Below are 27,263 nucleotides of genomic sequence, written 5' to 3' on the forward strand. Positions count from 1 at the left end.
CCCAGCTCAAATCCTCAAGTCTCCAGGTACCTTTTTGTCCAAGCAGCAAATCTCAGGCCCAAAGAGGAAGCTCCACGGTGAAATGGTCCCACAAGGTAGCTAAGTGGGGAAGAGCCACTGGGAGACAAACTGGGGTGCTATCCAGGCAGGCCCTGTGGTACGGGCTGGCAGGACATCCCCATTATATGGACAAAAGACCCTAATCTGGGGCACCAGCAAAGGTGCTCAGGCCACCATTGCCCTGTGGCCACAAGGGCCAGCAAGGGTCACCCAGCAAGGAGTCACAGACACTCCCTGAGAGGGAACCATGCTTTGACACTGTGGTCACTGACCTCCCCTCAGCCCACGCATTCAGTCAGCTTCTCAAGGGGAAGGCCACCATCCAGCTCTAACAGCCAATTAGCACATGGCATCTCTGGCCAAAGTGATTGGCTCACGGTAGGCACGTGACCTAAAGCAGATCCAATCAGAGCACAGGTTGAAACTTCCTAGGGGAATCCAAGCCCTGAAATCCGGTGATAGAGACAGGCGATCTAGGCAAAGTCTGCTTTTCAATCGTAGACTCTGGAGCACCTGGCACCCCTCAAAGGGCCACAAGGAGAGTCCTTCAGTCCAGAGCATCGCCAAGGACGCAGAATGAAGAGCTGGGACTGGGAAAGAGAGTCCTGATCACGTTTTTATTCTGGATCAGGCCTCACCTGAAGTTACAGTTAAAAGAGCCTAAGAACTGCTGTGTGTTGCTTAAGCAAGTTTAGGTTGGGTTTTCTATTACCTACAACCAAGAGAATCCTAAATACCTGGCAGAGCTGTACAGGTACCCAAGATGAAAGTCAGCCTTGTTGTGCATAAGATCTGCCTGTCCCTCCCACCCCACCCCCAGGTCCTACACCCTGTCCCAGGAACAAACACAGGCACAGGTGCCACACACAGCACTGGGTGGACTTTTATTTTAAAGTCAAAGGCACAGCCTGGATGGGCTGAGGCAGTGACAGTGGATGCCCAGCCCACACGGCCCCACCCTCGGCCAGGAGCAGCTGTGCAAAAGGGGAAAGGGTGGGTGAGAAAGGGGCCTCCCCTCTAAGGGTCGCCTACCTCCTTCCTTAGCCCCAATAGGGGAGAAGCAGGTGACATAAAGTGAGGCAGAAATGCTCCAGGGGGCCCCAGGGTCTCTCCCTCAATCCCCCCAACACAGGTCTTTGGTGGACATAATTGCACAGACAGTCCATAAAGTGACAGCTTGAGGAGTGTCCCCTCCCAGAAGCCACGCCTCAAGGGAGAACAGGGAGGGGTCCCAGTTTCTCGCCAGTGACAACCCAGCGTGTAGGAACGGGGAGAGGAGCCCTCCCCAGTTGGAGCAGCCCCTGGGCGGAACCTTCCGCCAGGTGAGGCAGTGTCTGGGAGAGGGCGGCGACACGCACTCCGGCAGCCCCCCTTCCCTGCACCCCTAACTCTATCTGGTAAGACATAAAAAATTCTCTGCTTATAAAAATACTTCTGCTCTGTCGGGGAGTGGGGTGCGGGAGGGTGAGGAGGGGGCGATTCCCGGGGACGGGGTGGAGCTGCTGGCAGAAGCCAGGTCCCAGCTCCTCCGGGAAGGGGTCACAGTGGTGTGGGGCTAGGAGGGGGGCAGGGGGCCGTTGGCTCGGCGGGAGGCTCCCTTGGCGGCAGGGGCCCGGCCCGGGGCGGCAGGCGCGGGGGAGCCGCGGCGGGAGGCGGCTGCGCTCCGCAGCTTCTGCTTGCGCCGCTTGGCGAGCGGCGCGTTCTCCACGCTCTTCAGGAAGAAGCCCTCCCGCTTGCCGCGATTGAACGCCTGGTGGGAAGGCAGGGTGAGGCTCGATCCTAGCTGGCCCTCCTCCTACCAGGTCTTGACCTGCAGCCTCCCAAAGGTGAGGACCCCAAAGGACCCGAGGCCAGGCTTGGTTGACCCGACCCTTCCAGGCTCGGGCTCCGCCGCCTCCCCCGACCCAGATCGAGGCTCCGCCCACCCCGCCGGCCCCGCCCTTACCATGAAGGTGGCGTTGAGCCCCGAGCGCACCGCGGGCCCAGAGGACTCCAGCACGTCCGGCGTCCGCAGTGGGGGCGAGGAGCGCGCGCTGCCGTCCTGCAGCCACGAGCTACCCCGCAGCCCCTCGAGCTTCAGCCGCTTGGCGGGGTCCACAGTCAGCAGCCCTGGAGGAGGGACAGGGAAGTGTGAGAAAGGGGTCATGTGGAGGCTGCACCCCAGAGATCCAAACAGCCCCACTCTCCTCTTTATCCATCCCCCAACGAGGACACCGGACCCAGTGACCATGCCTGCCCCAGAATAAGTAACCGTATGACCTCCCCGTCCCCAACCATGGATTGCGACCTCCAGCTCCGCACCTCGGACCAGCTCCTTGGCTTCCTCTGACACGCCCTGCCAGGCCTCCCCGTCAAGGGAGAAGCGCCCCTCTCGGATCTTGCACATGATTTCGGCTGCCTGGCTCTGCCCGCCCTGGCCTGAGGCCCCCTGGAAGGGCACCTGCCCCGACAGCATCATGTACTAGGAGAAGGTGGGCGGGGGGTGGGGAGGGGGAGAGTGAGACCTTACAGGCTGCAGGGCCCAGGCTGACCCCTAAGCCCACCCACAGACCATTCGCCTCTACCTGGGGTGACTCCTGAGACCCTAGCATGATGAACCCTGATTTCTACCCCTAGTACACGGATGCCTCAATCCCCAAACCACAGCGACGCCCTGTATTTAGGAAGACCCCCGATCTCCATCTTAGATGCAAGCCAGCCATCCCCACTAAAGCGACCTGGCCCCCCCGCCTCGTTTACTCCCGAATCAGTGAGACCTCCAACCCAGGCTTGGGCCAACCTGAAACCTTCTTGGGGACCACGACTCCTACCAGAATGACGCCCAGGCTCCAAAGGTCGCAGGACTCGTCATAACCTTGCTGCGCCAGCAGCTCAGGGGCGGCATACTGCAGCGTGAAGCAGGGCGTCTGCATGGGCCCGGCGGGGCTTTGCGGCCGCAGTCGCGCGAACCCGAAATCGATGATCTTCACCGGCGCCCCGGGCGTGTCATCCGCGTACAGGATGTTCTATAGGGACAGCGGCCCGCGGTCAGAGGCGGCCTCGCGCGCCCACCTCTGCCCAGCGCCGAGGTCCCTCGCCCACCTCGGGCTTGAGGTCGCGGTGCACCACGCCCGCCTCCTCGTGCATGAAGCTCACGGCTGACACGAGGCTGCGCAGGATCTGGCTCGCCTCCGACTCGCTGAAGTGCCGCTTCTTGCGGATGTGCTCCAGCAGCTCCCCGCCCCGCAGCAGCTCCAGGACCAGGTACGTGTGCAGCTGCGGGCGGCGCGGAGGGCCACGGTCACCACGCCGCCACTGACGGAACCCAGCCAGGCGCACACAGCGGCCAGGCCAGGCCCCAGTCCTCCGACCCCTCATGTTCCAGCCCTGACCTTAATACCACCCGCAAGAGCCACGCATAGGCCTCACCTCAAGTCCTCGGATTCTACCCCTCCCAGGACCCGCTTCTTTGGCCACTTTAAAGCCCCGCCCCCGTAAATCCTGACACTTTACACGCCCTCCGCAAAGTCCATCTCCTAGGCCATCCTCCGGCCCGCCCTACAGTCCTCGGGACCTACTGCCCTCAAATCCCACCTCTCGGCCTCCTGGGTCCCCTCAGGACCCCAAGGACACCGCATCCGATCCTACGCCCCGCCCATGGCCCTCAGGCCCCTCCACCTGATCTCTGGCGTCCCTGCAGTCCACCTCAGCCTGGAAGCAGTCACCTGGTCGTGATGGACCTCGTGCAGATTCACCACGTTGGGGTGCGACTGGCACAGCCTCAGGGCGGCCACTTCGCGCTGCGTGTTCGCCTCAAGCCTGGGGAATGGGGCAGGCGCGATTAGAGTGGCCCTCTGGGATTGGAGTGGCCCTCTGCCAGCCCCGGCACCCAGGCCAATTGGCTGGGGGTCGCTCCCACCTGCGACTGAGGATCTTGACTGCAAACTCCTGACCGCTCTGGCGCTGGCGGCAGCGACGACACACAGAGAAGCTGCCCTGACCCAGAGCCGGCTCCCGAAGGTCCAGCTCGTACTGCTGGAAGAATGGCGAGTCCTGGAGGCAAAGGGGGCGCATCAGAGGCCCACCCTGGAGACCCATGGCCACACCACACCAAGACCCACCTCAAAGAGACTCAGGACCTCATCAAAGACACTGGGGGCGCCTGGTGCACTCAGTTCGTACTCCCCAGCCCAGACCCCTCACACCCAAAGTTAGTATTTCCCCAGCCCAGCCCAGCCCACCTGCATCATGGCACTCCTGGCCACCGCTGCCCGGCCAGGCCGGTCTCCAGCGCTGGGGGCTTCCAGCGCGTCAATCATCACAGCATTGTTGTGATCAAACAGGATGGACGGCGCCACGAAAGAGTATCCCTGCAAGGCGCAGTCAGGGGCACATAGGCATGGGGGTCAGGGGTGCGGGTGAGGAACCCTGGAAAGCCTGCGCCAGAGGGTGGGGGAGGCAGAAGGAAGACCGGGGCAAAGGGACTGTGGGAGACGTCCCCATTGCATCCTGGTGCAGAGGGGATGGTGGACACATTCTGTTCCACCTGGCTTCATAATGGCTTGGGGCCCTGTCAGTCCCCCTCCAGTCTCTGACCCCACCTTCCTCAACACAATGAGGTCCCTCCCAAAGTACCTGGCACATGCTAGTGACCAAGAAAATGACAGGCAAAAGCATGAAAGCACTGTGGCCTGACATCATACACACTCGGCTCATGAGAAGTCAACGCTGCTGAGGGGAAAAAAAAATCCTTCCCTTTCAAACCAGAATCTGGCCCCCTTGGCAAGGTGGAGCCACTGAGGACGTGGGGAGAGAAGCCAGAGTAAATTCTTTGGCTTTCCTGGGGCCCCATGTGCCAGCAATTCCAGAGAGCTTCAAGGGTAACTTTAACTGTGTGCTGCTCTCTCCTGAAAACCTAGCCCCACTGTGCACTATAATGCAAGCTGCTCAGAGGCGGGACTTCCGTCTGTTAGGTTCACTGATACATCCCTGGTGCCCAGATGAGTGCCTGGCACGCTGCAGGTATTCAATACACATTTCTGAATCGTTACATAAATGAATGGAAATTAACCAACGATTAACAAAAACCAACTTTCTCATCAGACTGGGACAGTACAGTGAGGGACGTTGGAGCAGAGTTGTCAATTCTAGAGTTTCATACAGGGACTGACCCATCCATCCTTGATACTGGTCTATTCTTATTGACTACGTATGGACCGTCTTACAGGCCGGGCATCAGAGCTGGGCCTAGGGACACAAGGACCGAACACACAGTCCCACCTCTTGGGGGCATCCGGACCAGTCGGGATACAACAGGTCAAACTGCCCAGTAGAAGGTGCCATCTGCAGAGGGCTGGTGCACAGGGAAAGGGTGACCCTGGGGGCCTGGTGAGTGGTCGAGGAAGAGCCGGTGAATGGGGGCTTGCCAGGGGACTACTGTGGCAGGACACTCCAGGTAGAGGGAACAGCATGCGCAAAGACACAGAGGTGCATCCTGGAGCCTCTGGGCACTTCAGTGGTGCCCCCAACGCATCAGGTGGGGTGCTAGTGAAGAGCAAGCTGCACAGTGACAGGGGCCTGCAGAGCCACGGGATCAATGTGGCACCTCCTCCTGGATGCCCACATAAGCACGTGAGTAATTCAAAAACAGTATTTTTTTTAATAACAAGGGGATGATGGACTAGAAGGGAAATTAACACAAAGTTTAAACCATGAACCATCAAACACGTGCCCTGCTGCACTGGTCTCCATAACCAACCGACAGCCCCAGGCATCTGTAAGTGGGGAGGCCTGGAGGAGAGGCTGCGTCCTGACCGGGACCCGGGGCCTGTGTGGTGCCCACAGTCAGCCAGGGCAGGGGCAGACCGAAGCTCCCTCCTCTTCTGAGTCTGCAGATCCAGGAGTTCTCACCTGAAAGATTCGAGGGTCCCCAGCCGGGGGGCTGCCAGCGGGTGAGTAGACAGGCTCCAGCCGAGTAAATTCCTCAGCAAAGTTGCCCACATCCAGCTCTGAGCGGATCTGGGGCCGGAATGGGGCCGGGATCTTCCTGGCAGCCAGAGCAGCCCAGTCTAGACCCTGGGGAAAAGGAATCATCAGAGATTAGGGGTCCAAGGGCAGGTACTGGAGACCCCACTTCACTGGAGTCACCCCCATGGGCAGCTCCCCAACAAGGCAAGGGCATACCTGGCCTCTGGGACGGGCAGCTGTTCTACCTACCTCCCAGCTCCCGCCTCCCTCCCTCTGGTAACAGAGCCCCTATTCCCCTCGGAGAACCGCCCTCCATCACACTTCACCGGTTCTGGAGCTTGTAATAGAGTTGTCATGACAAATAAGTAAATCTGTCCTACTGCGAGGAGGTGGGTCTGGAACTGCTGAGGACCAGGACCCTCCTGAGGCTTAATGATGAAGTCCCCATGCAGAAAAGCAGAACCAAGAAGTTTCAGCACCTGTAACCAGCCTTGCCTGAAGCCAGACCCCTTTTCTTCGGACTTTTCACTCATTGGAGTATAAATATGCCCTTTTGTGTTTAAGCTAATGTGGAGGAATCTGTTAATTGCCTGTCCAATATCTACTCTCTCTGTCTTTCTTAGCACTGAAGTCACAATTTTACTCCAGGAGAAAATGTACAGAACTAAAATACAATATTTTACCCTCTCTTGATGTTAGGGATGCCCAAAAACTTATAAGCAAAAATTGCCAGGTAGGAGTGCAGGGAAAGATCCTCAGGAAGGAAAGGGGAGCCAGGCATGGTGGTGCACACCTATAAGTCCAGTGGTTTGGGAGGCTCAGACAAGAGGATCACAAGTTCAAGCCCAGCCTCAGCAACTTAACGAGTTTAACTTAGCAAGACCCTGTCTCAAAAATAAATGAATAAAAATAAAAAGGGCTGGGGATGCAGCTCAGTGGTACAGCATCCCTGGGTTCAAGAGCTTCAGCGGCCAGCCTGGGCCACGAAGCAACCCTCAGGTTGGAGGCTACGTGCTAAGAATAAGAGAGCCAAAAAAAGAGACGAGAAGAGCTTAGATTCCTGAAGACACCTTGGCACCATGGAGACACCACGCACCCGTGGCCTGCCAGCCTCTGCACTTCTTCCGTGTGAGAACAAAGCTAAAGAAAGCACTGACTTTTTAGGTCACTGTCCATCCTGATCTCTGGTGCTAGCAGCCAATTCTGTCCCAGTGGACGCCACCATTCTGAGTTGGACTTTGATCAATTGCACACAAGAGGCTTGAAGGCCCCCATTCTGCCATCAGGGAGCTCAGCACTGCTGTCACCAGAAAGACTGTGCAGAGGGCAGAAGGAAGGGAGCCCTCCTTCCAAGCTGTGGGCCCAAAGACCTGGGGGGCCTCTGCAGCTTGGCTACTCAGCCGCTCCCAGACCCATCCTGAAGCACCAGCCAGATTCAGGAATGTACGACCTTCTTCTTCTTTGAAGCACTGGGGATTGAACCCAGGAATGCTCTCCCACCAAGTACGTCCCCAGCCCTTTTTATTTTATTTTGAGACAGGGTCTTGCTGAGTTTCCTCGGCCAGCTTCAAACTGGCAATCCTCTTGCCCCAGGGCCGGAAGAGTTCACTGTGACCCTGCTCAGTCACCTCCTCTTCCCCACCCGCACCCCCGAACTTTACCTCTGTGAGAGCATCTCAGGGCCGCCTTCCAGGCTGGCATGGCTAGGAAGGTCCAGGGTCAGCATTCACAGTATGGGTGGCAGAGTCCCTGGCCACAGTGAGGGCCCATAGTGGGTGGCCCCGTGACCACGTCAGATAAGTGGCAAGTCTGATCCCCCATGTAAAAGAAGACTGTAGCAGCCAAGACACGGGCATGCAGGTCCGCTGGCCCTGGGTTTGAATCTCGGCTCAATCACTGCCTGGTTTGGTGGCACTGGGCAAATGACTGAACTTTTCTGAACCTCAGCTTCTGCGTGTGGAAAGATGGGGACCCTCAGAGGGTTCCAAAAGTAACATGAAACCATGTCAGCAAAGGGCCGCCCTGCAATGGGTGTTCACTGTCACAGGGTTCTGGCAGGTGACGCTAGGGCCACGTGCAGTGCCTGAGTCAATCAGGTCTCACGAGGCAGAGTTCACTGTGTGCCACTCTCTAACGTGCATGTGCTCTTGACAAGGGAACAAAAGCCCACGTGGCCTGATCCACGGTCCATCTGAGATACAGGCACAAGGACCAGTAGGAACAAAGAGCAGAACACCTGTGTGGATGCTGTCAGCCATGAGTGTCACTTGCAGTGCCCGTCTGGGCCATAAGAGACCCATCCACAGCAGGGATCTGCTCCCAACTCCCCACCATTCCCGTGCCATCTTGGGCAGGGCACCAGCCTTCTGTGGCTCTGTCCTCTGAAAGCACTGGCCAGTCCACTCCCAGGTGCGACTGTGATGAGCCTGGTGTTCCTCCCTCCTGGAACACACCTGCCCAGCTTCTGTGGAAACGGCGTGAGCCCAGCCCCTAATATGCACACCGGCCTTGTCCATCTGAGGGTTTCTGGATAAAGTAGATCTGGCCCGGCTCAGACTGTCCCTCCAGTGTCCCCCCATCCAGAGCAGCAGCCTGGCCTGGGATGTACAGGAAGTGTGGGCCCCCGGGTCAGAAGCCTCACCTGGAAGAAGGGATGGTTCTTGACCTCCTGTGCCCCCTGGGGACCCGCACCCAATCGCTTCTTAGGGTCCTTGCACAGCAGCCGCTGCAGCAGGTCCTGCGCCACGGGCCCAATCCGGGGGGGGAAGGGAGGGGAGCACTTCAGGATCCGTCTGGGAGGATGGGTGGGGCGTCAGGGGCAGCGAGCCCCCCCCACGGCCCAGCCCAGGCAGGCCCTGCAGCCCCTCGGCCGCCCCCCGCCACCAGCCCACTCACCGGGACACCTCGGCCTGCGTGTTCCTCTCGCCCTCCAGTGTGAAGGGCGAGGCACCCGTCAGCAGCTCGAAGAGCAGGATGCCCAGGCTCCACCAGTCCACCGCCTGCCGAGGCGGGGCAGGGGTGAGGGTGGTGAGGGCCTATGGGCTCCCACTCACGCCCCGCCACTACCACCCCAGCCTCCCCACCAACCAACCTTGCCGTGCCCCGTCTTGCTACGAATGATCTCAGGGGCCATGTACTCAATGGTGCCACAGAAGGAGAAGGTCCGCTCTTTCTAGAAGGACAAGAGGACCCATTCGTTCATCCACTCCTCTCTGGCACCCCAGTGGCCTCCAAGGCTCAGAGCAGGAGGCCTTGCAAGGCCGAGGGTGAAATGGGGGAAACTCCTGGATCTGTTGACTCTGCACCCCCAGAATGCAGACAGGGAACAGGAAGAGACAGGCGAAAGGCCTGAATGAGGGAAGCTCAGCGGAGACTACACCCGCTCACCTCTTCCGTCAGGAACTCTTTGCTCAGGCCGAAGTCCGTGAGGACGATGTGGCCCTCGGAATCCAGCAGCACATTCTCCAGCTTCAGGTCTCGGTAGATGATGCCCAGCTGGCGGGAGCAAGAGGGGAACTAAGGCTCCCTCCACAAGACCCTCCCCAGCTCCTACCGCTGGTCTGGTCTCTGCACCAGGTCCCTTGCTCAGAGTAAGGAGAGCCCCAGAGAAGATCATCCACCTGCCAAGGCATCTCTAGGGCAAGAATGGGCCCGGGGTGCAGCTGCACCATTAGATTAAAAAGAAGCCACTGAAGATCAAAGGAAATCAAGGAGTGAAGGGGCGCAGGACAGGCTCTGAGGTCCCCAAGAAAGGAGGCTGTGTGAAGAGCCCAGGCCTCAGGAGACAAGTCAAAAGTCTCCATTTGAGGAAGTTCTGTGAAGGCAGCCCAGAGTTCCTGGTGAGAGGAAAGCCCCTTCCAGGAGGCACCAGGGGAGGGGACCCCACCAAGCAGCACTGAGGCTTCCTGCCAGGAGGCCTGGGGAAGCAGCTCTGGTCCCCACCAAGGCCACCACCCCACCCCCCGGAAGCCCAGGGTGTGAAATGAGACTGCCTCTTTGGAGGCCCCTCATTAAACCAGACCCAGTTCCTATGACAGCAGCCGGGAACCTGGGTTCTCACCCACCTTGTGCAGGTGTTCCAAAGCCAGCACGATCTCACCCCCATACACGCGCACCTCGGCCTCCTTGAAGTACTGGCGCTGGTAGAGGTGGGTGAACATCTCACCGCCACTCACGTAGTCTGAAGGTGCACTTGGTGGTTAGACTCGGCCCCCTCAGGTGGCCTCACTGGCCCCCATTCCCCCAAGTTGGTATGTGGCAGTGCCCTCACCCAGAATGAGGTGCAGCTTGGCATCGGTTTGGAAGGCGTAGTGCAGCGTGACCAGGAAGGGCGCCTGGCGCACCAGCTCCAACACAGAGCGCTCGGTGCGCGTGTGCTCCTGCGTCTTGGCGCGCTGTACCAGCGCCGCCTTCCGCAGCACCTTCATGGCATACAGCTTCCCCGCGTCGTGCCCGCCCGCCTTTCGCACCAGGAACACCTTCCCGTAGGCTGTGGGAGCAGCGAGTGGGTGGAGGGTGGGCTGTGAGTGGGAGGGCGGTGCAGACTGGTGGGAATGGGGGTGATGCCAACCCAGAAGGGTGTGCACGCTGCGGGTGAGAGGCACGTGTGCCAAATGCTGGCAGAGCCTTCTAAGGAAAAGGTGTGCACATCTCCGGAGGGTGCTCAGCAACACCAGAGAAGGGGCATGCAAACCAGCCTGGGGCAAGAGCAACTCCAGGGGCTGGGGGTGGGGTGGGGCACATGCAAACCTGCCAAGCTCAGAGGGATGGAAAGGGATGCAAATGGAGGAAGGGCAGCAGAGGTGCACTCCTGGCCAGAGGAGGGATGTGCACACCAAGATAAGGAGTTTGCAAAATATGGGCCGGTGCTGTCACAGAGGGGAGGAGCTGTGCAAATCACTTGGGATGGGTGCATGATCCCAGGGAGGCTGGCGAGTCGCAGCAGGGGGCATGCACACGCAGGATCTTGCAGGGAGTAATGATGTCAACGTGGAGCGCCCTGGAAGTGGGCATGAAACCCTGGCACAGTAGGGTGGGGCTGGCAGGGCGAGCTGTGCCGGGAAAGGGTGGGGGGCCTCCCCGGTGGCCTGGCCCAGGCCCAGGCGGGTGTGCGGGCTGGAGGCACAAGACACTATGCCTGGGGCACCTGCACAGTGGCCAGGGTCCTCACCTCCCGTGCCCAGCACCTTGAGCAGCTCGAAGTTCTCCACGCTCACCTTCTCCTCGTGTCCGGTCAGGTTGGCTGCGGGCACAGGGGGCGAATGAGCCCAGCTAGCCCCTGGCCCCTCATCGCCTGCCTAGGGCAGCCACCACCAGGCCCCGCACCCACCTTCGATGATCTGCAGTTCTACCGCGCAGCCCTCGTCCTCATCCTCGTCCCCCATGGCGGGCGGGTCGCTGGGGCCCGCGCGGCTCGGGCTCCGGGCGGCGCCGGTTACATGGCGGCTCCCGCCGGGGCGGGCGCTTCCTGGTGCCGCCTCCGGGGCCGAGCGGGCGCCAGCACCGCCTCCCGGCTCCCCGCCCCGCGCGGCCTAAGTCAGGCGGCTGGAACGTGACAGCGCAGGGCTGCGGGTGGGCAGCCAGCGGAGGTGGCCCTGTGTCCCCAGCCTGGGGCAGGCGCCCGGGCTGCGCGCTCTTGAGCCCCACTCGACCTGCCCCGGGGGAACTGAAATGGCCCAGTGTGGCTGCTGGGGCCGCGCCCCCAAGCCAGGTGCTTGTTCAGGATGCCCCCTGCAGCCAGTGGTGTCCAGAGCCCTGGGGAGGGGTGCCCACACAACCTCCCTTCCACCAGCGCCTGCCCCAGGGCAGACAAGCCACTCTGTTCAATTCTCTCCATACCCAGTAAGAGTGCGCCACTTAACAGGGGTGATAACCCACCACCTCCTCACCCTTTTTTTTCCCTCCGTGCTGGGGAAACTCAGCCACTGAACTACATCTCCCACCCCCTTTATATTTTTTATCTTGAGACAGTTTCACTCATTTGCCCAGGGTGGACTTGCCACCCTCCTGCCTCAGCCTTCTGGGTGGCTAGGGTTACAGGCCTGCAAGGATGCGCTCAGAAGCTTCCCTTTTGGTCGCTCCTTGACTGTTTACCTGAGAGACAAGCAGGCGAGGCCAGCTGCTGCCTGCACAGCTCAGACAGCTCCTGTCCCTCCAGGGGTCCTCTGGCTCTGGATGCCAGGAGGGCTAAGAGAGTGTAGGAACCGGGCCTCAGGAAGGAATACCTGGCCGGGGCATGACTCACTGGCCAGCACTCATCTGGCATGCACGAGCCCTGGGTTCAGTCCCCAGCACCACGAAATAAGAAAAGGAATACCAAAGCCACACAGGGGAAGTCCCCTCTCCCATCAGGCCCAGAACCCCTGGCTGGCCTGGCCTCCAGAAACCACCAAGCAGGGTTGGGCAGCCACAAGAGCCCCCATCCCTAAGACCTCCGGGAGGGGGCCCTCAGCTCTTCTGTCCACTGGAGGGCAGCGGCCTGCCCTGACTCCACCCTCCTGTGGAGAGGAGGGAGGAGCCACGCCTCCCAGCTAAACCTGCCCCCAAATTCAGCCTGCCTCAGGTCAGCCCCCAGCAGCCCCGCCTTCCTTCCCCTGGGTGGCTCCAGGTACACTGACTCACATCCTGTCCCCAGCCTAATTGCCTCCTTCTCAGGTGTCATCCTAGAGGTCCTGATCAGAGTCCCAGTGTCCCTCCCACCACTTGTGGCAGCTCCTGGTTATAGATGACACTCCACCTAGTGAGCTGTGAGCTACCCAAGAAAGGCCTCAACCCCAAAGGGGTGGGGGAAAGATGAGGAGGCCAGAAGATACGAAGGGGAGAGGAGGGTGCCCTGGGGAGGGAGGGCAGGACCACGGGGAGCACACTACCCTGCGGCCCAGAACCCGGGCCCAGGCCCCAGCTGCAGCTGGCTGCTCAGCACACCACACCACCCCCTCCACCCCCATTGGCACTTCCAGGCTTTGGCAAGCCTGGCTGGCTACATCCCAGTGCCCTTTGCTGCCCTGTCCACCCAGGGCCATCCGGCCACAGATCCCCACCAATCAGAAGGACTGGACCTAAAGGTGTTCCTGGAACCTCCAGCTCATGGATGCAGCCAACAGACAGCACAGACTCAGATGGTCACAGCCCAGCTTTATTCTCATGTCCCTCCAACCAAGGCTCAGAGATCAGCCCAGGTCACGGTCCCCAGGGAATGGGCCTTGGCTCCCCGTCTGGACCTGGCAGGGGGTTCTCTTGCCCACTCCTGAGAGTCTCCTTCAGCTGAGGGATCCCCCAGAGACCGCCTCCTCAGTGATGACCGCAGGGCCGCACTAGGGGCCACTCGTGGGCCGTCCCCAATACCCACAAGCTGGTCCCAACCCCATCTAGGGGCTCCAGGGCAGGCCGTGGGGAATTCAGGGACCCAGGCCTCTTTGTGCAAAGACTGCCCTGGGGTGCCCTGGCTCCCGGAGCTCTTGGACGGTCCGGGAACCCCACTGACACTCCAGCGGCGAGTAGAATGGTCTCGCGAGGTGACTGTCCCTGAGTTGTCACTGGCTGAGGGAAGGGGTGAGGGGATGTTTCTCCGGCTCCGGTTCCTCAAGGCCTGGAAGAAAATGCTCAGCTCAGGCCTGCCTCCCTCGGGAGGATGCCCAGACTCCAGGGGACCACAGGGGCCCCATACCTTCTGCCCACCCTCTGTCTCCTCCAGACAGGCCGCACTAGCCAGCCCTGGAACAGGCCAGACCTTCCTTCAAGCTGTACTCTTGCTAGTCCCCAAGCACACTGGCACCTCCAAGTCTGCTTCAACCTCTCCTCTCCGAGGCCACCGCATTCCTCATAGAAGCCACACGTGGCCTCTCGCACCCCCCATTTCTTCCATGCCCCACTTCCTTCCCTGAGCATTGTCACCTCTGACATTCTGGGGCGACATGGTCTGAGGGGCTGGGGCTGAACTCCATGTGCATCCAAGGGAAATACCCACTGGACTTCAAAGACTCGGGAGGAAGAAATAATGTCAATGTCTCACGGTGACCTTCTATAGGACTACATGTTGAAATGGTAACATTCAGGCATATTGAGTTAAATAAGATAAAGTTATTTTTTTATAATATTTATCTCTTCAGTTTTTAGGTGGACGCAGCATCTTTATTTCACATTTATGTGCAAAGACTGCCCTGGTGCTGAGAATCGAACCCAGTGCCTCACGCACGCTAGGCGAGCGCACACCACTTGAACCACATCCCCAGCCCCCAAGATAATGTTATTAAAATTCATTTTACCTGTCTCTTTTTACGGGTGATGAAGCTATTAGAAAAGTAAAAACTGCTCATGTGGCTCACATCCTATTTCCATTGGGCAGGACTGTTGTAGATAATGATTTTTTTCGGGGCGGATTGGCGGGGAGTGCCGGGGAATAACTCAGGGACACTCGACCACTGAACCACATCCCCAGCCCTATTTTGTGTTTTATTTAGAGACAGGGTCTCACTGAGCTGCTTAGCACCTCTCCATTGCTGAGGCTGGCTTTGAACTTGGCTGCCCCATCCTCCCGAGCCGCTAGGATTACAGGCGTGCGCCACCACGCCTGGCTGATAATAACGATTTTCATGCGTCTTGTTTCTGTCTGCCTTCCTACACCAGAAAGTCCCTTGCTATATCCGCAGTAGCACACCACCTGGCACTTTGTAATGGATCCTTGTCAGATGAGAAAATGAATGAATGAAGTCAATCTCCCAGGGGCCCCAGCGAGACAGACCCCCATTCCTTCCCCAGACCCCACTCACCCTCTCGGCTGGCATCTGCTTCGTGTTCCTGGAGTGTCTTATTGGGACCATCCCATTCCACGACAGGTCCTGGGGGACACAAGGCAGCCGCTGCGCCCATGGGGCCAAGACCAGAGGACAGGAAAGAAGTCCCCTCGGCCAAGGCGGTGGGCACACAGGGAGTTGGGGGCTCACAGGGACAAGGATCTTTCCCCTCACCTTTGCCATGGGCACTGGGTGCTCCCAGGGGGCCTGGACGGCGCTGGCGGAATCGCTCCCGGGGGGTGTCCCCTGGGCTGAATGACTCGGAGCTTCGCCCCACAGGGAACCGCGAGCTGAGTTTCCGCCGCTGTCCCCCTGCCAGGGTCTCCTCACGCAGGCAGAGGGAGCTCTGGGCCCGGCGCATGAGTGCCGGTGAAGGGGACCCTGTGAAAGGCACAGCAGGGAGGTGTCAGGGAAGTGCAGGGGGGTGCCGGGCAAGCAGAGGTGGCCATGGGTGAGGCTGCCCAGGACCAGGGAGACAGGCGACAGTGCAGAGCAGGGGACAGGCGGCCGAGGTGGCCGCGGAGGCCCTATGCTGGCTTGGAGCTGACTCGCTGCCTCACCTTGGGCAGGGGACCTCCCTCCCTGGGCCTCAGTGTCCTCATCTGCTATCTAGGATAAATGACCTCTCTCTAAAAAGACCCTGCCACCGCAAGGTCCTAGGATGGGGTAGGACTGGGTGGGTGACAGCAGACAGGAGGAAGGGCCAGCAAGAGGAACCCCAAGAGCCCAGGACAAAAAGTGGCTGAAAGCATCTGGACAGGTCGGGGTGGGCAGCAGGGAAGGCCAGCGGGGACATGGGTACCGGCAGGCAGTAAGGCAGGCGCCATTAGGGGGACATAGGGTAGGGACCTCCTGGTCACCTGGCCCTCAGACCCACCTGTCCCATCCGCCTCCCTGCCCTCGGGGAGCTCCGTCTCCGGGGGGCCCCCCAGGCTCTCGGTGCTGCCAGCCCCATCGGCCCCCAGGCGTGGCCCCCCATGGGGGACCCCCTCCCTCCGGGGCCGCATCAGCCTCTTCACCTTGTCTGCCAGCCAGCTGCCCTTCCTGGGGGCAAGAGGGCACAAGAGGGCGTCAGGACGGGAGGCAGGAGGGAAGGCGGGTGGTCAGGGATGGCAAAGGCCAGGCTAACCCTCACTAGGGCCTGCCCCTGAGCTGGGCCAGGGGTTAGAGGACAGGGCAGGCCGGGGCCCAGGTGGCAGGATCCCAGCCCCAGGGAGGCGAGGGGGCCTCACTTGGTCCGGGGCAGGGGCCCAGGCTCTAGCACGCGGTACTGGTCCATGATCTTCTCCACCAGCTTCTGCTTCTCCCGGCGCAGGGCGTTAAGCTGGTCCCTGGGAGGAGTGGGGGGCGGGGGATGAGGCCCTGGAAGGCCCAGGGAGGAGCTAAGCGCAGTAGAAGGTTCCCGCGTGCAAGTGTGCTGCTGAGACTGAGCCTGGGCGCTGGGTCTGGCGCTTTTCCTGGGACCCCCCCCCCCGGGCTCCCCATGAAGCCCCCCAGGAGTGCCGCGTCCCGCCAGCGGCCTGCTCACAGGTACTCCCGCTGCTCGCGGTGCAGGTGGTCGCGGCTCTGCAGGCTGCGCTCCAGGAGCTCCCTGTTCTCCCGGCTCAGGGCCTGCACCTCGGCCAGCAGCTGCCGGTTCTCCTCTTCCTGGGCACTCCGGAGCTCGCTCAGCAGCTGGCAGGTGGTGGCACTGGTCAGGAATGACTGTGGCGCAGGGCAGCCTGGTGGGCCCTCCCCGCTCCCCCTGCAGGCCGGCCACCCAGGGCCGCTGCCACCGCCCACCGCACCTCACACTGCGTGGTCAGCCGGCAGGCGCTCAGGTCCAGCTGCTGGTTGGACTCGCGCAGCTGTTGGCTCTGCACCTCCAGCTGCGCCCGCTCCAGCTCCAGCCGGGCCAGACGACCCCGCAGCTCTCCACGCTCGCCCTGCAGCTCGCCTCGCTCCCGGGACACCTCGGCCAGCAGCAGCTGGGCTCTTTGGAGGCAAAGAGAACTGTTTTCCAAGGGCCAGAGGGGCCAGGCTGGGAAGAGGAGGCAAAGCAGGCCCACAGGGACAGTGACCACCACACGGGGACCCACTTCGCAGAGGGGAGCCCTGAGCCCGCGTGGGCTGCTACCTCTCGTGCTCACTCTGCAGCCTCCGCAGCTCTTCCTCCAGGCCCCGCTGCCGATGTCCGTCCTGCATGAGGCGGGCACGCTCTGCCTGCAGGGCCACCTCCTGAGCCTCCACATTGGCCCTCTGGGCCTGCAGCTGTTCATGCCTGAATGGACAAGGGACTGAGAGGACTGTGGAGCCCTGGGGCCGTGGCAAGTGGGTGCTGACTTGTCTTGACCTGGGGTCTGTCGTCTCCTAAGCATTGGTAACCAGATAAAGCCACAGGGCACGATGCCATTTGGGGGTGCCACCACTCCCAACAGAGGAGCCCAGCCATGTGGGAAGCCCATGCCCCCAAGAGGGCACAGCAGCAGCTAAGGACATCAGAGGACAAAGGTGGGGTACAGCTGTGGCTTCCTGGTGGGTCAGACTTTGCCAGGAACCTGCTCTGGGTAACGGGTGGCTGGAGGGAGGAGCCACATCCTCGGGGGTGCGCACCGGCCCTGCAGCTCCCGGTGGGCCAGCTCCAGCGCCCGCATGTTGGCCTTGAGGTCTCGGTGCCGTGCCAGCAATCCCTCCAGCTCTGTCTCCTGCCGCCGCTGCAGCTCTGCCAGGGCCTCATGGTCCCGCAGCAGAGCCTGCTGCTGCCCACGGGTCTCTTCCTGGGACCGCCGCGCCTCCCGCACCTCTTCCTCCAGCACCCCCAGCTTCCTGTGCAGCTCCTGGCCCTGCATTGCCAGCATTGACTTCTCGGCCTAGGACCAAGGAAGGAAGGAGCCTTGTGGTGGAACCCCAGGCCTAGTAGGGGGTACAGGAAAGGGGCCAAGGGCAGAGGACGGGGGGGGGGGACAGCTGAAGGCCAACTGAAGAGGTTAATGGGCCAGAAGAGGACAGAGGCATCCTGGGGACTGGGTGGCGCCAGATTGTGCAGGGGAGGGCAAGAGGCCCAGGCAGAGATGGGATAGAGGGGGGCCAGCGTAGGCCACAGGGGAAGGAGTGAGGATAAGGGCTGGCTGCAGAGGAGAGGGTTGAGATGGGAAACGACAGGGTGAAACGGGTACAGCTGTCGGGGCTGGGGACTGGGATGGGGGAAGAGTGCAGAACAGGACAATATAGGCATAAACGAACTAGGGAATGGCAGCCAGCTAGTTCCCTGGGGGAGTGGGGAGGGAAAGGGCATAAAATAATACCAAAGGGCGGGAGCGGGGTCAACCCGGCCGCGCCCACCTGCAGGCGGTTGCTGTGCTCCTGGGCCCTCTGACTCTGCAGTAGCAGCTCCTGGGCTTGGCCCTGCAGACTTCCCAGCTGCCTCTCCAGGTGCTGGAGGTGACCCTGCAGAGCCACCTTCTCTGCCACCAGTGTCGCGTTCTGCCCCGAAAGGAAAGTTAGAGGTGGCCACAGAGCTGACCCCCCCACCCGCACCCTAAGGCCCACACTCACGCTGCGCTCCACCTCGATGAGCCGCCCGCTGTGTGTCCTTGTGATCGGAAGCTCAGCATGCTCCTCCGTCTCCAGACGCCCAGAGCCCTGGCGCAGCTGTAAGGCAGTGGGGACAGGCAAGTGGCAGTGGCCACATGGGGATGGCACAGGGACCGTCATTGACTCGCTGTGATGGCACTAACTGGGCTCACTGGAAGGTGGCGGAGCCCAGGCCAGACAAGCACAGCAGCCATTTCAAGCTGGGATTCCATCCACTTGAGGAACAGGGGAGACAGGCCCCAAAAAGGCCTCACAGCCGCCTGACCCCCAGCCCGGTGCTGCTTCCAGCAAGCCCCAAGGGGTGTGAGAGGAACAGCTTGCCAAGAAGCCAGGGAAGGCCAGGGGACAGCAGCCCTGGATGACGGCTGGCCAGGGCCCGGGTCCCCGGGCCTGGCCTCACCCGGAACAGCTCCTCTTCCAGCTGCAAGGTCCGGTTCTTGAGCTCCATCAATGCTTCCTCCTTGCTGGTGGCCGCCGCCTGCAGCTCAGCTTCCAGCCGCTGCTCCAGGCCCCGGTACCTGCCCGGAGAGGCCTTGGCACCCGGCCCGTGGCTTCTCCCTGCCCCATGCCCCTGCCTGCCCTCCTATCCCCGGGCGCCACCCCCACCTCTGCTGCTGGTTCTCCTGTTCCTGAAGAAACTCCTGGCGCTCCAGCGCTGCCCGCTCCAGGTCCTGCTGCAGGTGCTCCAGCCGGGCCCCCAGCTCGCGGCCCCGCATCATGGCCTTCTCCAGCTCCTGAGGGCAGGGGAAGGCTCAGGGCGCGCGGAGGCGCGGGGCCTGACCCAGGGCAGAGGAGGGCCGGGGTGAGGCATGGGAGCGGGAGGGCGGCTTTCTGCCCTTGCTCTGCCACTCGGGGCAGATGTCCCCAACCCTTTGGGTCTCTGCTCCCCCATCTGTAAAATAGGAGCCAAGTCTGGCGGCCCGCAGGGTGCACATGAAGGATCTGGGGGTGGCTCGCCCGGAGTGGGAGACACGAGCTGCGCAAAGTCTTCACCTCTCGCAGCCCGTAGTTCTTTCTCGTGTACACAGGGAGAGGGGCATGTGCCCTGTGGAGCCTCACACCAGCCATGTGAAGGCAACAGGGACTCAGCACAGGCCTGCAGCACACCTTCCACCACAGGGGGATGGCCACAGAGGGCTGGCAGGACGAGAACTTGGGGGTTCCCAGGCCTAACCACAGTGGAGGCCTCAAGGGTGGGTCAGGGCCTGTGATCTTTGGCGGTTGGGCCACACCATTTTAGGGGGAGAGGGTGGGAGGCCTCTTCTGGCCTGCGGGCCCCAGAGGGATGTCGGCCAAACCATTCTGACACATGGGGGGACAGGCAGGCAAGAGTCAACACTGGCCGGTCACCTGCTACAACCTGCTGCTAGAAACCAACCCTGCCAGCCTCTGCTGCTGGTCCTGGCCTAACAACCCACCCAGGCCCCAGAGGGGGCACTGCACTTCCCTTCGTCTGTGGCCATGGCCTCTTTCTAAAAAAAACTACAAGTCCCACAAGGCACTGCTGCCTGGCCAGCCACCAGTGACCTCTAGGGCCCAAGTACTGCTGGCTGGGGAGAGAGGGGATGTGACCAAGGCAGAGGCCCATAGCCTCAGCCCCGGCCCCAGCCTGAGAGGCTTCCACACCCCAGAGGCCCCTGGTCCCCTGCCTTCCCCAGCCAGCGGCTCCTCCTGGGCCACACCCAGGTAGCACCAGGAACTGCTCCAACCAGGAAATCACAAAATTCCCTGTGCCCAGTGGCTTCCGCCCTCTAGGTCCTTGGAGCCAGCACTCTCAGCCCACCAGGCTTACCCCACCCCCCCTGCCCCACTATGGGTTCCCTCTTCCTCTCCTGATGAAGCACACAGTGGGGACCAGGCCCTACCCCAAGCTCTTGGTCCATTATAAGATCCTGTATGACAGGTAAAGTTTTATTCCTGTTTTACAGGTGAAGAAACGAAGGCTCAGAGAGGCAAAGTACCTTGCCCCAAGCCACACAGCTGAAAATCAGGGATTTGGGGATATAATGCAGTTCCTGTGGCCTGACAGAATCTCTTGGTGACACCCCATAGAGTCCACTCCAGAGACAGCCTCTCCACAACCATCCTCCCATTCCCAAACACCCCTCAGGGAGCACCTGCCCTGCATAAGCCCGAACTCCAGTCAACCCAACGGTTATCTGAGTAATGACTCCCCCTCTGTGGATCTCAGGTCCCGGTCTGTACCGCAGAACGGAACTGGACGCTCTTCACGCCAAAACTCCCAATTCCTCACCCAAGCGCCCCCAGCGCGGGCACCTATTGGCCCAACCGCCCTCCCCATGGCCTTGTGGTGCCCTCTTTCCCTGAATTGCCTCTCAATGGGGACTGACCACTTTGCCCATCTTAAACCTCCTCCAGTGGCTGCCCACTCCCTTGAGGGGAAAATGCCAACTCCTTCCTTAGCTGGGAAAGAAGCCTAAACCCCAACCAGCAGGACCCTGCTCAGCCACTCTCCACCTCACCTCTCCACCCGCCTTCCACCCTCCCACAACTGGGCCTGCCCTTTGCCCTCCTCCTCCTCCATGAAGCCTTCCCGGATGTGGCCCTCCCAAGTCCAAGCTTCAGGCTGGACTCCATGGCTCTGCCACCTGGCATGTAATCACAGCCATGCCAGCTGCCCGGTCACCACTGTGTGCCCACACCTGGTACCGTCTGGCACCACAGAGATGCTGCTAAAACATGTATAAACGAACAAATGCAACTTTTTCCAGGCCTTCTCTCTCCTCTGTCCCTGTCCCTGTGCCAGCCACCTGCAACCCTGCTACTGCCTCCGGATGGCCCAGACCAACTGAGGTGACCCTCCTCAAACAGAACCCCACACTCTCACCCTTGAGTGGTTTTCCCTGCTGAGGATGGAGTAGCAACACCTTCCAAGCTGACCCCAGGCCCCTGCTCCTTGTGGGCCCTGAGCATCCTGAAGGCTTTAAAGTCATGCACCTTTGTAACCTCAGCGATTCAAAGGCTGAGGCAGAGGACCACAAGTTCAAGGATGGACTAAGCAACTTAGCAAGACCCTCTCTCAAAAAAATTAAAAAGGGTTATAGCTTAATGGTAGCAATCCCCTGAATTCAATCCCCAGTACCAAAAAAATAAGATAAAAAGTCCTGTCCTTCCCCATCTAGTACAATCTATCTTCATGGTTCCTCCCTGAAGATTCTTTTTTTCTTTTTTTCTTTTTTTGTACTGGGGACTGAAGCCAGGGATGCTTTGTCACTGAGCCAGATCCCCAGCTTTTTTAGTTTTTATTTTGAGACAGGGCCTTGCTAAGTTTCTGAGGCTGGCCTCAAACTTGCGATCCTCCTGCCTCAGCCTCCTGAGTCACTGGGATAACAGGTGTGCCCACCATGCCCAGCTGAATAACCATTTCTTGGTCACTTTCAACATGCCTTGACCCAGCAGGAACTGGGTCTCTACACCATATCTCAGCCTTTCAAAGATGTGCTGAGACAACAAGGACTAGACCCCCATGTTACAGGAGGAGGCATGGGTGTGGAGGTGAGAAAACTGCTGTAGCCCAAGCACAGTGATGGTACCCAGAGACTCACCCCTCCTGCACCCACCCCATCATTGGCACAGCCTCCAACTGTGTCCTGGGAGGACAGCGGTGGACCTGGCCTTTCTGTCTCAGGCCCCAGTTTGGTGCTGGGCACTCAGTGAAATCTAAAACCCCAAACTCCAGCAACCAGCCCGGAGCCCGTTTTTCTACCCGGGCCGTGAGCCCTGACGGACGTACCTCATTGAGGGCTTGCTTCTCCCGACGCTCCCTCTCGACGTCCTCCAGGTAGCCGCGGCCCTGACTCTCCAGCACCTGCGCGCGCTCTTCAGCAGCCTCAGCCCTGGCCCGCAGCCTGGGTCCCTCACGCTCCCACTGCCTCCGCTCCCGGCCTATTGCCGCCAGCGCTTCTGCCAGAGCCGCCCGCTCCCTCAACGCAGCCTCCAGCTCCTGGCCAGATGCCTCCACTGCCTCCCGCAGCCGGACTTGCTCCTGGGCTTGGGCCTCTGCCTCCCGGTGGGCCTCAGCCTCTGCCCTCCGTGCTTGGGCCAGCTCCTCAGAGATCTGGGCAGCCTCCAAGACTCGGGCCTCCAGCCTTCGGGCCTGGGCTTCCAGCTCAGCCCTAAGGGCCACAACCTCTGTCCTCAGCAGCATCACCTCCTCCCTGAAGGCCTCCTGCTCTGGGATACTACTGGCCAGGACCTCCCCTGGGATCAGTCCCTCCCAGGGCTGGACATCAGGAGCCCCTTCCAACTTCTGCACTGGTTTCTGAGGAGCCAGTTCCCTGACTGCTCTCTTCAGCCTCTGTTCATGCCCTCCGTCCTCTGTTTGTGGCTTGGCTAGGTCCAACCCCTTGCCCAGGGTCTCCTGCTCCTCTAGCAGCACACAGAGGTTGAGCTCCGAGGACCCCCTCTTCTGTTCAGGGCCTTCCTGTTGCAGATCCTGGGCCTCAGCCCCCGACCCGCCCTGGGGAGCCCCTCTCTCCCCAGTCTCTCCTTCCGGCAACTGCTGCGTGTCAAGTTTGATCTCTGGTTCCTGAGGAGGGACCACAGAGATGGGACTCCGGAGACAGACTCCAGGGTCATCTTTCTCCAAGGACTCCCGTGTCTCCACAGTAGGGTCTGATTCTTGGGCAGCCACATCAGAGCCACATCGGGGGGCCGTGGCAGCCACATGGAGGGGCCTCTCTGTCACTTCTAGGTCTGAATCTGATGCCTGGAGACACTCAGCTGACCCTTTGAAAGCTGACTCTGATGTCAGGGGAGCCAACTGGGGACCTTGATGCCTGACCTGGCAAACCAAACCCTGGGAGCTGTGGTCTGAGGCCAAGGGAGTCCCGGGAGCTGCATCCAGCACAGGAAGCACAGGGTCCTGGCTCTGCTCCTCCAGCAGGGGGCGCTGAGAGCATATGAGAGAGTCAGCCAGCCCCAAGGAGGACAGGGTGGGGCCAGCTAGGACGGTGGGGGGGACTCACCTGGCCACCTAGCTGTCCCTGCAGCACCTGAAGCAAGCCTCGAAGCTCCTGATTCTCCCTCTGGAGGGTCCGCAGCTGACCAGCCTCAACCTCCCTCATCTCATCTTGCAGGGAAGGGGCAGCTCCTTGCAGGGGTGCTGGAAGGGTGGGGCCAAGTCAGGACTCCACCCACATTCCCCAGCTCCTCACACAAACCCCATAAAGACCTGGAGGAAAGAGGGGGATTAAGGCAGAACCCCTCCCATTACAGCTGCAGAAAACCATAGGCAGCCCCCCCATCCCTCACATGGTGGCACCCCTCACCTTCCACAGGGGACCCGGGGATTGGTTCCAGCTTCCTCTGAAGCTCCAGCTCCAGTTCCACATTCTCCTCTGTCAGCTGGTCCACCTGATGTCGCAAGGAGTCCACCTCCTAGGGGTGGAGGGGGCAGAGTCAGACCAGCCTCCCCCACCATGGACAGACCAAGTGTGGGGGCTGCAGCATTGCTAGAGGGTGCACCACGAGTAGGGGTCACAGGGAGAAGAGCCACAGGTCAACCCAGCAGGGATCATTCAGGCAACCTCACCGACAGGGCCTCGCCCAGCCGGGTGTGCAGCAGCAGGTTCTCCCGTTGGGTGTGGTGCAACCGGGCACAGCGGTCTTTGGCAGCCTCCAGGTGTTCTTCCAGCAGAACCTTGGAAGCCTCCAGGGCCCCTGAGAGCACCCGTGCCTCCTGGTAGGGGACACAGAAGTCAATGGTGGGACGCAGCCCCATGCACTCGGGACCTGGAGGATCCCAACCCCTTTCCCCTGGGCTCACCACAGACCCTGGGACCCTCCCTTGCCTCGCGTCCCTGTCGGTCCAACTCCCTCCAAGGTCTCCCCAGGCACCGTTCCCAAGCACACAGCCAGGCCCATTGGTGCAGGCCCAGTAACTTGCCCCTGGAACCGCCATTCAAGGCAGCATCTTTCCGGGTCCTACTCTTCAGTCCACCCAACTCGCCGGGGTCTCATTCCAGACCCACCCCCCTACCCCTGTCCCCACCTTGGTCTCAGGACCTCCTACCCTCACACAGCCCCCATCTCTCCCCTCCGTTGGCTCATCTTCAAGAGGGCTTGCCCCAGACCACCCCCTGCCTGTGTCCTCACCCACCGCCCCTCGCTGTGATGGTCACACACCCCCACTCGCAATAAAGCCCGCCCCTCTTCCCCCGGCCCAATCTCGCCCCGCCCCCAGACTCCGCCCCCGGCGGGCCCCGCCCCGCTCCTCACCTCCAACTGGCCCCTGCAGGCCTCGGCCGCCCGCAATCGTTCCCGGCAGCGCCGCAGCTCCTCCTGCAGGCGGGGCAGGCGGGCCACCCGCTCCCGCAGCGCCTCTGCCTCCTCGCGGTACAGCTCGGCCCGCTTGGCCTGTCCCGACAGCGCCTGGGCCTGGGCCAGACAGTGCGGAGCTGGGACCAGCCAGGCGCGGACCAGAGAGAGGGACTAGGGACGTGAATGAGCGGGGCTGGAGAGGCCATGGGACTGGACTGGAGGGGAGCCTGGGAGCGCACCTCCTGGCGGAGCCTTCGAATTTCGGCCTCCAAGCCCTGCACCTCCTCCTGGGAGTCTAGCAGCACTTCGGCCTTCTCCTCCCTGAAAGCATGGGGCGATGCAGGGCATCGGAGAACCTCAACGCCCAGCCGGTCCCCAGCCCCGGCCCCTCCCATCCCCAGCGGAGCTGCGACCCCATCCAGGCCTCAGCGGGCCCCCTCCTCTCGGGTCCCTCCCCAGCCTGCCGGCACGCACAGCTCTTGCCGCAGGCGCCGCAGCTGGGCCTTGGCATTGGCCAGTTGCAGCGCCAGATGGTGCGAGGAACCCTCCGCAGGAGCCTTTGTAGGAGCTTCAGGCAGCAAGGGGGCCCGCTCCCGCTCCAGCAGCAGTTCTGCCAGCCTCTGTAGGAGGTCAAGGGTTAAGGGTCAGGAATAACCATCCCATGCCTCCCCACATCTGTTCCCAACCACCACCACAAGATGAGTCCAGCTGTGACACTGTAATAACCGAGGACCCCAGGCCCTACCCGCACACCTGGGCCCCAAAACCCACTCCCCTTACACAGCTGTGTCCACCGGGCTCCTGCTGCCCCCTACCTGGGCCCCCAGGTCACGCTCCCGGGCCAGCCTCGACAGCGCCCCCATCAGGCTCCGGGACAGCATCTCCAACTCCGAAGGCTCCAGCTCCCCCGGCTCAGGCCCAGACAGCGCAAGCACTACACCGGCCCCAGGCTGGGTCACCTAGGGGCGCACAGAGGGTGGTTCAGCAGAAGAAGGAGGGTGGCGAGGATGTCCCCGGTGTCAGTCCCAGCCTGTCGACCTGCCCCGGTACCTCCTGGATGGCGGCGGCCAGCTCGCTCTGGACCTCGAGGCTGAGGCCCTGGATGTGGCGGATGAAGAGCTCCCGGTGGTCACACTGCGCAGACAACGCAGCGGGTTGGCCGATGCAGGGTCTCCCTCCTCGGCGCCAAAGCTGCACCCTGCCCTTCCCGCCCCTCCTCACCTGCACTGACGCCCCCAACAACAGCCGAAGGAGGCCTTGCAGCTCCTCCACCGCCTCCTCTGCAGGGCACAAGCCACGAGGATTAGGGGGGTTGCAGAGTGGGGGTAGAGGCAGGGGGCATGGGGGAGGGGAGAGCACCTGAGAAGGGGTCAAACCCCAATGTCTGGAGGTCTGGGGGTGGCGACAGGACCAGCAGCTGCAGCTCCTCCTGGAGTGGGGACAGGGATGTGGGAGGCGCCTTGCCGCAGGGCATCCCCCTCCCGGCTCCGCTTTCCCTTCCGAGCCCTCACCTGGTAGAAGTCCCTCAGTCGGACCCACAGATGGTTCAGGTTCCATACTCTCCAGGCCGCGGGTCCTTCGTGGCCCCTGACCATTCGAGGTCCCCCTCGGGAACTGGGGGAACTGTGGACACAGGTGGCAATGCGGGGAGGTGGGGTAGCAGGGAGGTGGGCTTAGGAACCCACCTTCCCAGGAGCAGGCTCCACCTATCATCCTCAGGGTCCTCCCACCAGCCCAGCCGGCCCCCTCCCTGCAGATCCCTTGGCGGCTGCCACCAGTCCCTGATGGCCCTTACATGATGCCCAGCACCCGGAGGAGCAGAGCCCCATCGCTGAGCCGCAGGAACCTCTTCTCTGGGCAAAGGGACCCTTTTTCCTCCTCCTCCTCCTCCTCTGCCTCCTCCTCCTCCCCGACTGGCTCCTCCACCTCCCCCACCAGCCCTGCTAGTCCCAGGGCCTGTGGGGAACAGAGGAGTCAGAAGGACTGGCAGGAGACCCCCAGCAGCACAGTGAATCCTAGACCCCTCTAACCTGCCCCCAAAGAGCCCCAGGACCCCTCCTCATCCATGTTCTATCCTCCCAATGGCTCTGGTCCGCGCGTTTTAGAACCGGTTCCAGTGACCAGCCCCCGGGACTTCACTCGACCGCAGCCACACGCCTCGGTGCAGCCCCAGTGCCTGCCGGCTGCTCCCACTTCCCCTCCCTAGCCCCGCTCCCACCTGCCCCTCACCCAGGTGGCCAAACTCCCATTCAGGAAGTCTCTGAGTCTGGGCCCCTTGCCCCCCTCCATGCCGGGGTCAGGGAGTCCTCCAGCTGTGGCAGCTACACCTGCCCTGAGAGGAAGAGGAAGTCCCCGACTAGGGGATCCCAGGCCCAGCCACAGACACCCTGTGCAGCTTCCTCCTTCCGGGTTCAGACAGCCAGGAGCCCCTGGAGTCCTGCTATAGTTCCCCCCATACCGCGCAGGCCACTAGCATCCTCCCAGCGACTCAGCCAGGGCTGACCCCAAGGTTAGCCAGGGGAAGGTCCACAGTGATCCTGGCTCCTGGCAACGGTGATGGAGTCCTCTGCATCTCTGGGCCTAATTTCTCCAGAGAGGTAACCTTAGTCG

General features: G+C 61.4%; 2 protein-coding genes across 8 annotated transcripts; both read right to left on the reverse strand.

Annotated features, from left to right (window-relative positions):
• Nucleotides 1–918: 918 nt before the first annotated feature.
• Nucleotides 919–11,491, reverse strand: Rps6ka4 (ribosomal protein S6 kinase A4). 4 transcript variants are annotated; one of them, XM_046445367.2, is made up of 17 exons: nucleotides 11,336–11,491; nucleotides 11,177–11,248; nucleotides 10,277–10,495; nucleotides 10,071–10,186; nucleotides 9,394–9,501; nucleotides 9,098–9,178; nucleotides 8,902–9,005; nucleotides 8,648–8,798; nucleotides 5,950–6,114; nucleotides 4,281–4,409; nucleotides 3,959–4,092; nucleotides 3,765–3,858; nucleotides 3,142–3,315; nucleotides 2,871–3,065; nucleotides 2,362–2,521; nucleotides 2,006–2,169; nucleotides 919–1,810 (listed from the first exon to the last, which is right to left on the reverse strand). In XM_046445367.2, exons 1-17 carry the CDS (start codon nucleotides 11,388–11,390, stop codon nucleotides 1,616–1,618), a joined length of 2,316 nt encoding a protein of 771 aa, XP_046301323.1. In that variant the 5' UTR covers nucleotides 11,391–11,491; the 3' UTR covers nucleotides 919–1,615. The 4 variants fall into 4 exon arrangements, with proteins under 4 accessions (XP_046301323.1, XP_046301324.1, XP_046301325.1 ...); XM_046445368.2 differs by having other exon boundaries at nucleotides 11,223–11,248; nucleotides 11,336–11,447; XM_046445369.2 differs by lacking the exon at nucleotides 10,277–10,495.
• A 1,634-nt stretch (nucleotides 11,492–13,125) lies between these two features.
• Nucleotides 13,126–27,004, reverse strand: Ccdc88b (coiled-coil domain containing 88B). 4 transcript variants are annotated; one of them, XM_046445371.2, is made up of 27 exons: nucleotides 26,883–27,002; nucleotides 26,449–26,609; nucleotides 26,165–26,276; nucleotides 26,013–26,082; nucleotides 25,875–25,933; nucleotides 25,704–25,787; nucleotides 25,469–25,612; nucleotides 25,128–25,273; nucleotides 24,893–24,974; nucleotides 24,612–24,770; nucleotides 23,926–24,072; nucleotides 23,663–23,771; nucleotides 23,360–23,496; nucleotides 22,126–23,283; nucleotides 18,978–19,105; nucleotides 18,772–18,889; nucleotides 18,333–18,428; nucleotides 18,120–18,260; nucleotides 17,391–17,647; nucleotides 16,915–17,058; nucleotides 16,586–16,772; nucleotides 16,327–16,472; nucleotides 16,031–16,129; nucleotides 15,676–15,842; nucleotides 14,973–15,179; nucleotides 14,775–14,843; nucleotides 13,126–13,594 (listed from the first exon to the last, which is right to left on the reverse strand). In XM_046445371.2, the coding sequence occupies exons 1-27, from the start codon at nucleotides 26,940–26,942 to the stop codon at nucleotides 13,539–13,541; spliced, it is 4,443 nt and encodes a 1,480-aa protein (XP_046301327.1). In that variant the 5' UTR covers nucleotides 26,943–27,002; the 3' UTR covers nucleotides 13,126–13,538. The 4 variants fall into 4 exon arrangements, with proteins under 4 accessions (XP_046301327.1, XP_046301329.1, XP_046301330.1 ...); XM_046445373.2 differs by lacking the exon at nucleotides 26,449–26,609 and having other exon boundaries at nucleotides 26,883–27,004; XM_046445374.2 differs by lacking the exons at nucleotides 13,126–13,594; nucleotides 14,775–14,843; nucleotides 15,676–15,842 and having other exon boundaries at nucleotides 15,001–15,179; nucleotides 26,883–27,003.
• Nucleotides 27,005–27,263: the final 259 nt, after the last annotated feature.

Source organism: Marmota monax, unplaced genomic scaffold (genome assembly GCF_021218885.2).
Source record: "Marmota monax isolate L192 unplaced genomic scaffold, Marmota_monax_Labrador192_F-V1.1 WCK01_AAM20220418_F8-fsc00038, whole genome shotgun sequence".
Lineage (NCBI taxonomy): Eukaryota > Metazoa > Chordata > Mammalia > Rodentia > Sciuridae > Marmota > Marmota monax.

Coding starts and splice junctions, on each gene's coding strand:
- Rps6ka4 (XM_046445367.2), bottom strand. CDS start 11,390: ATGGGGGACGAGGATGAGGACGAGGGCTGCGCGGTAGAACTGCAGATC. Junction 10,187..10,276: donor CAAGCTGCACCTCATTCTGG/GTGAGGGCACTG, acceptor GTGCACCTTCAG/ACTACGTGAGTGGCGGTGAG. Junction 3,859..3,958: donor GTCAAGATCCTCAGTCGCAG/GTGGGAGCGACC, acceptor CCCATTCCCCAG/GCTTGAGGCGAACACGCAGC.
- Ccdc88b (XM_046445371.2), bottom strand. CDS start 26,942: ATGGAGGGGGGCAAGGGGCCCAGACTCAGAGACTTCCTGAATGGGAGT. Junction 25,613..25,703: donor TGGCCGCCGCCATCCAGGAG/GTACCGGGGCAG, acceptor GTGCGCCCCTAG/GTGACCCAGCCTGGGGCCGG. Junction 17,648..18,119: donor AGCACAGCAACCGCCTGCAG/GTGGGCGCGGCC, acceptor CCTTGGTCCTAG/GCCGAGAAGTCAATGCTGGC.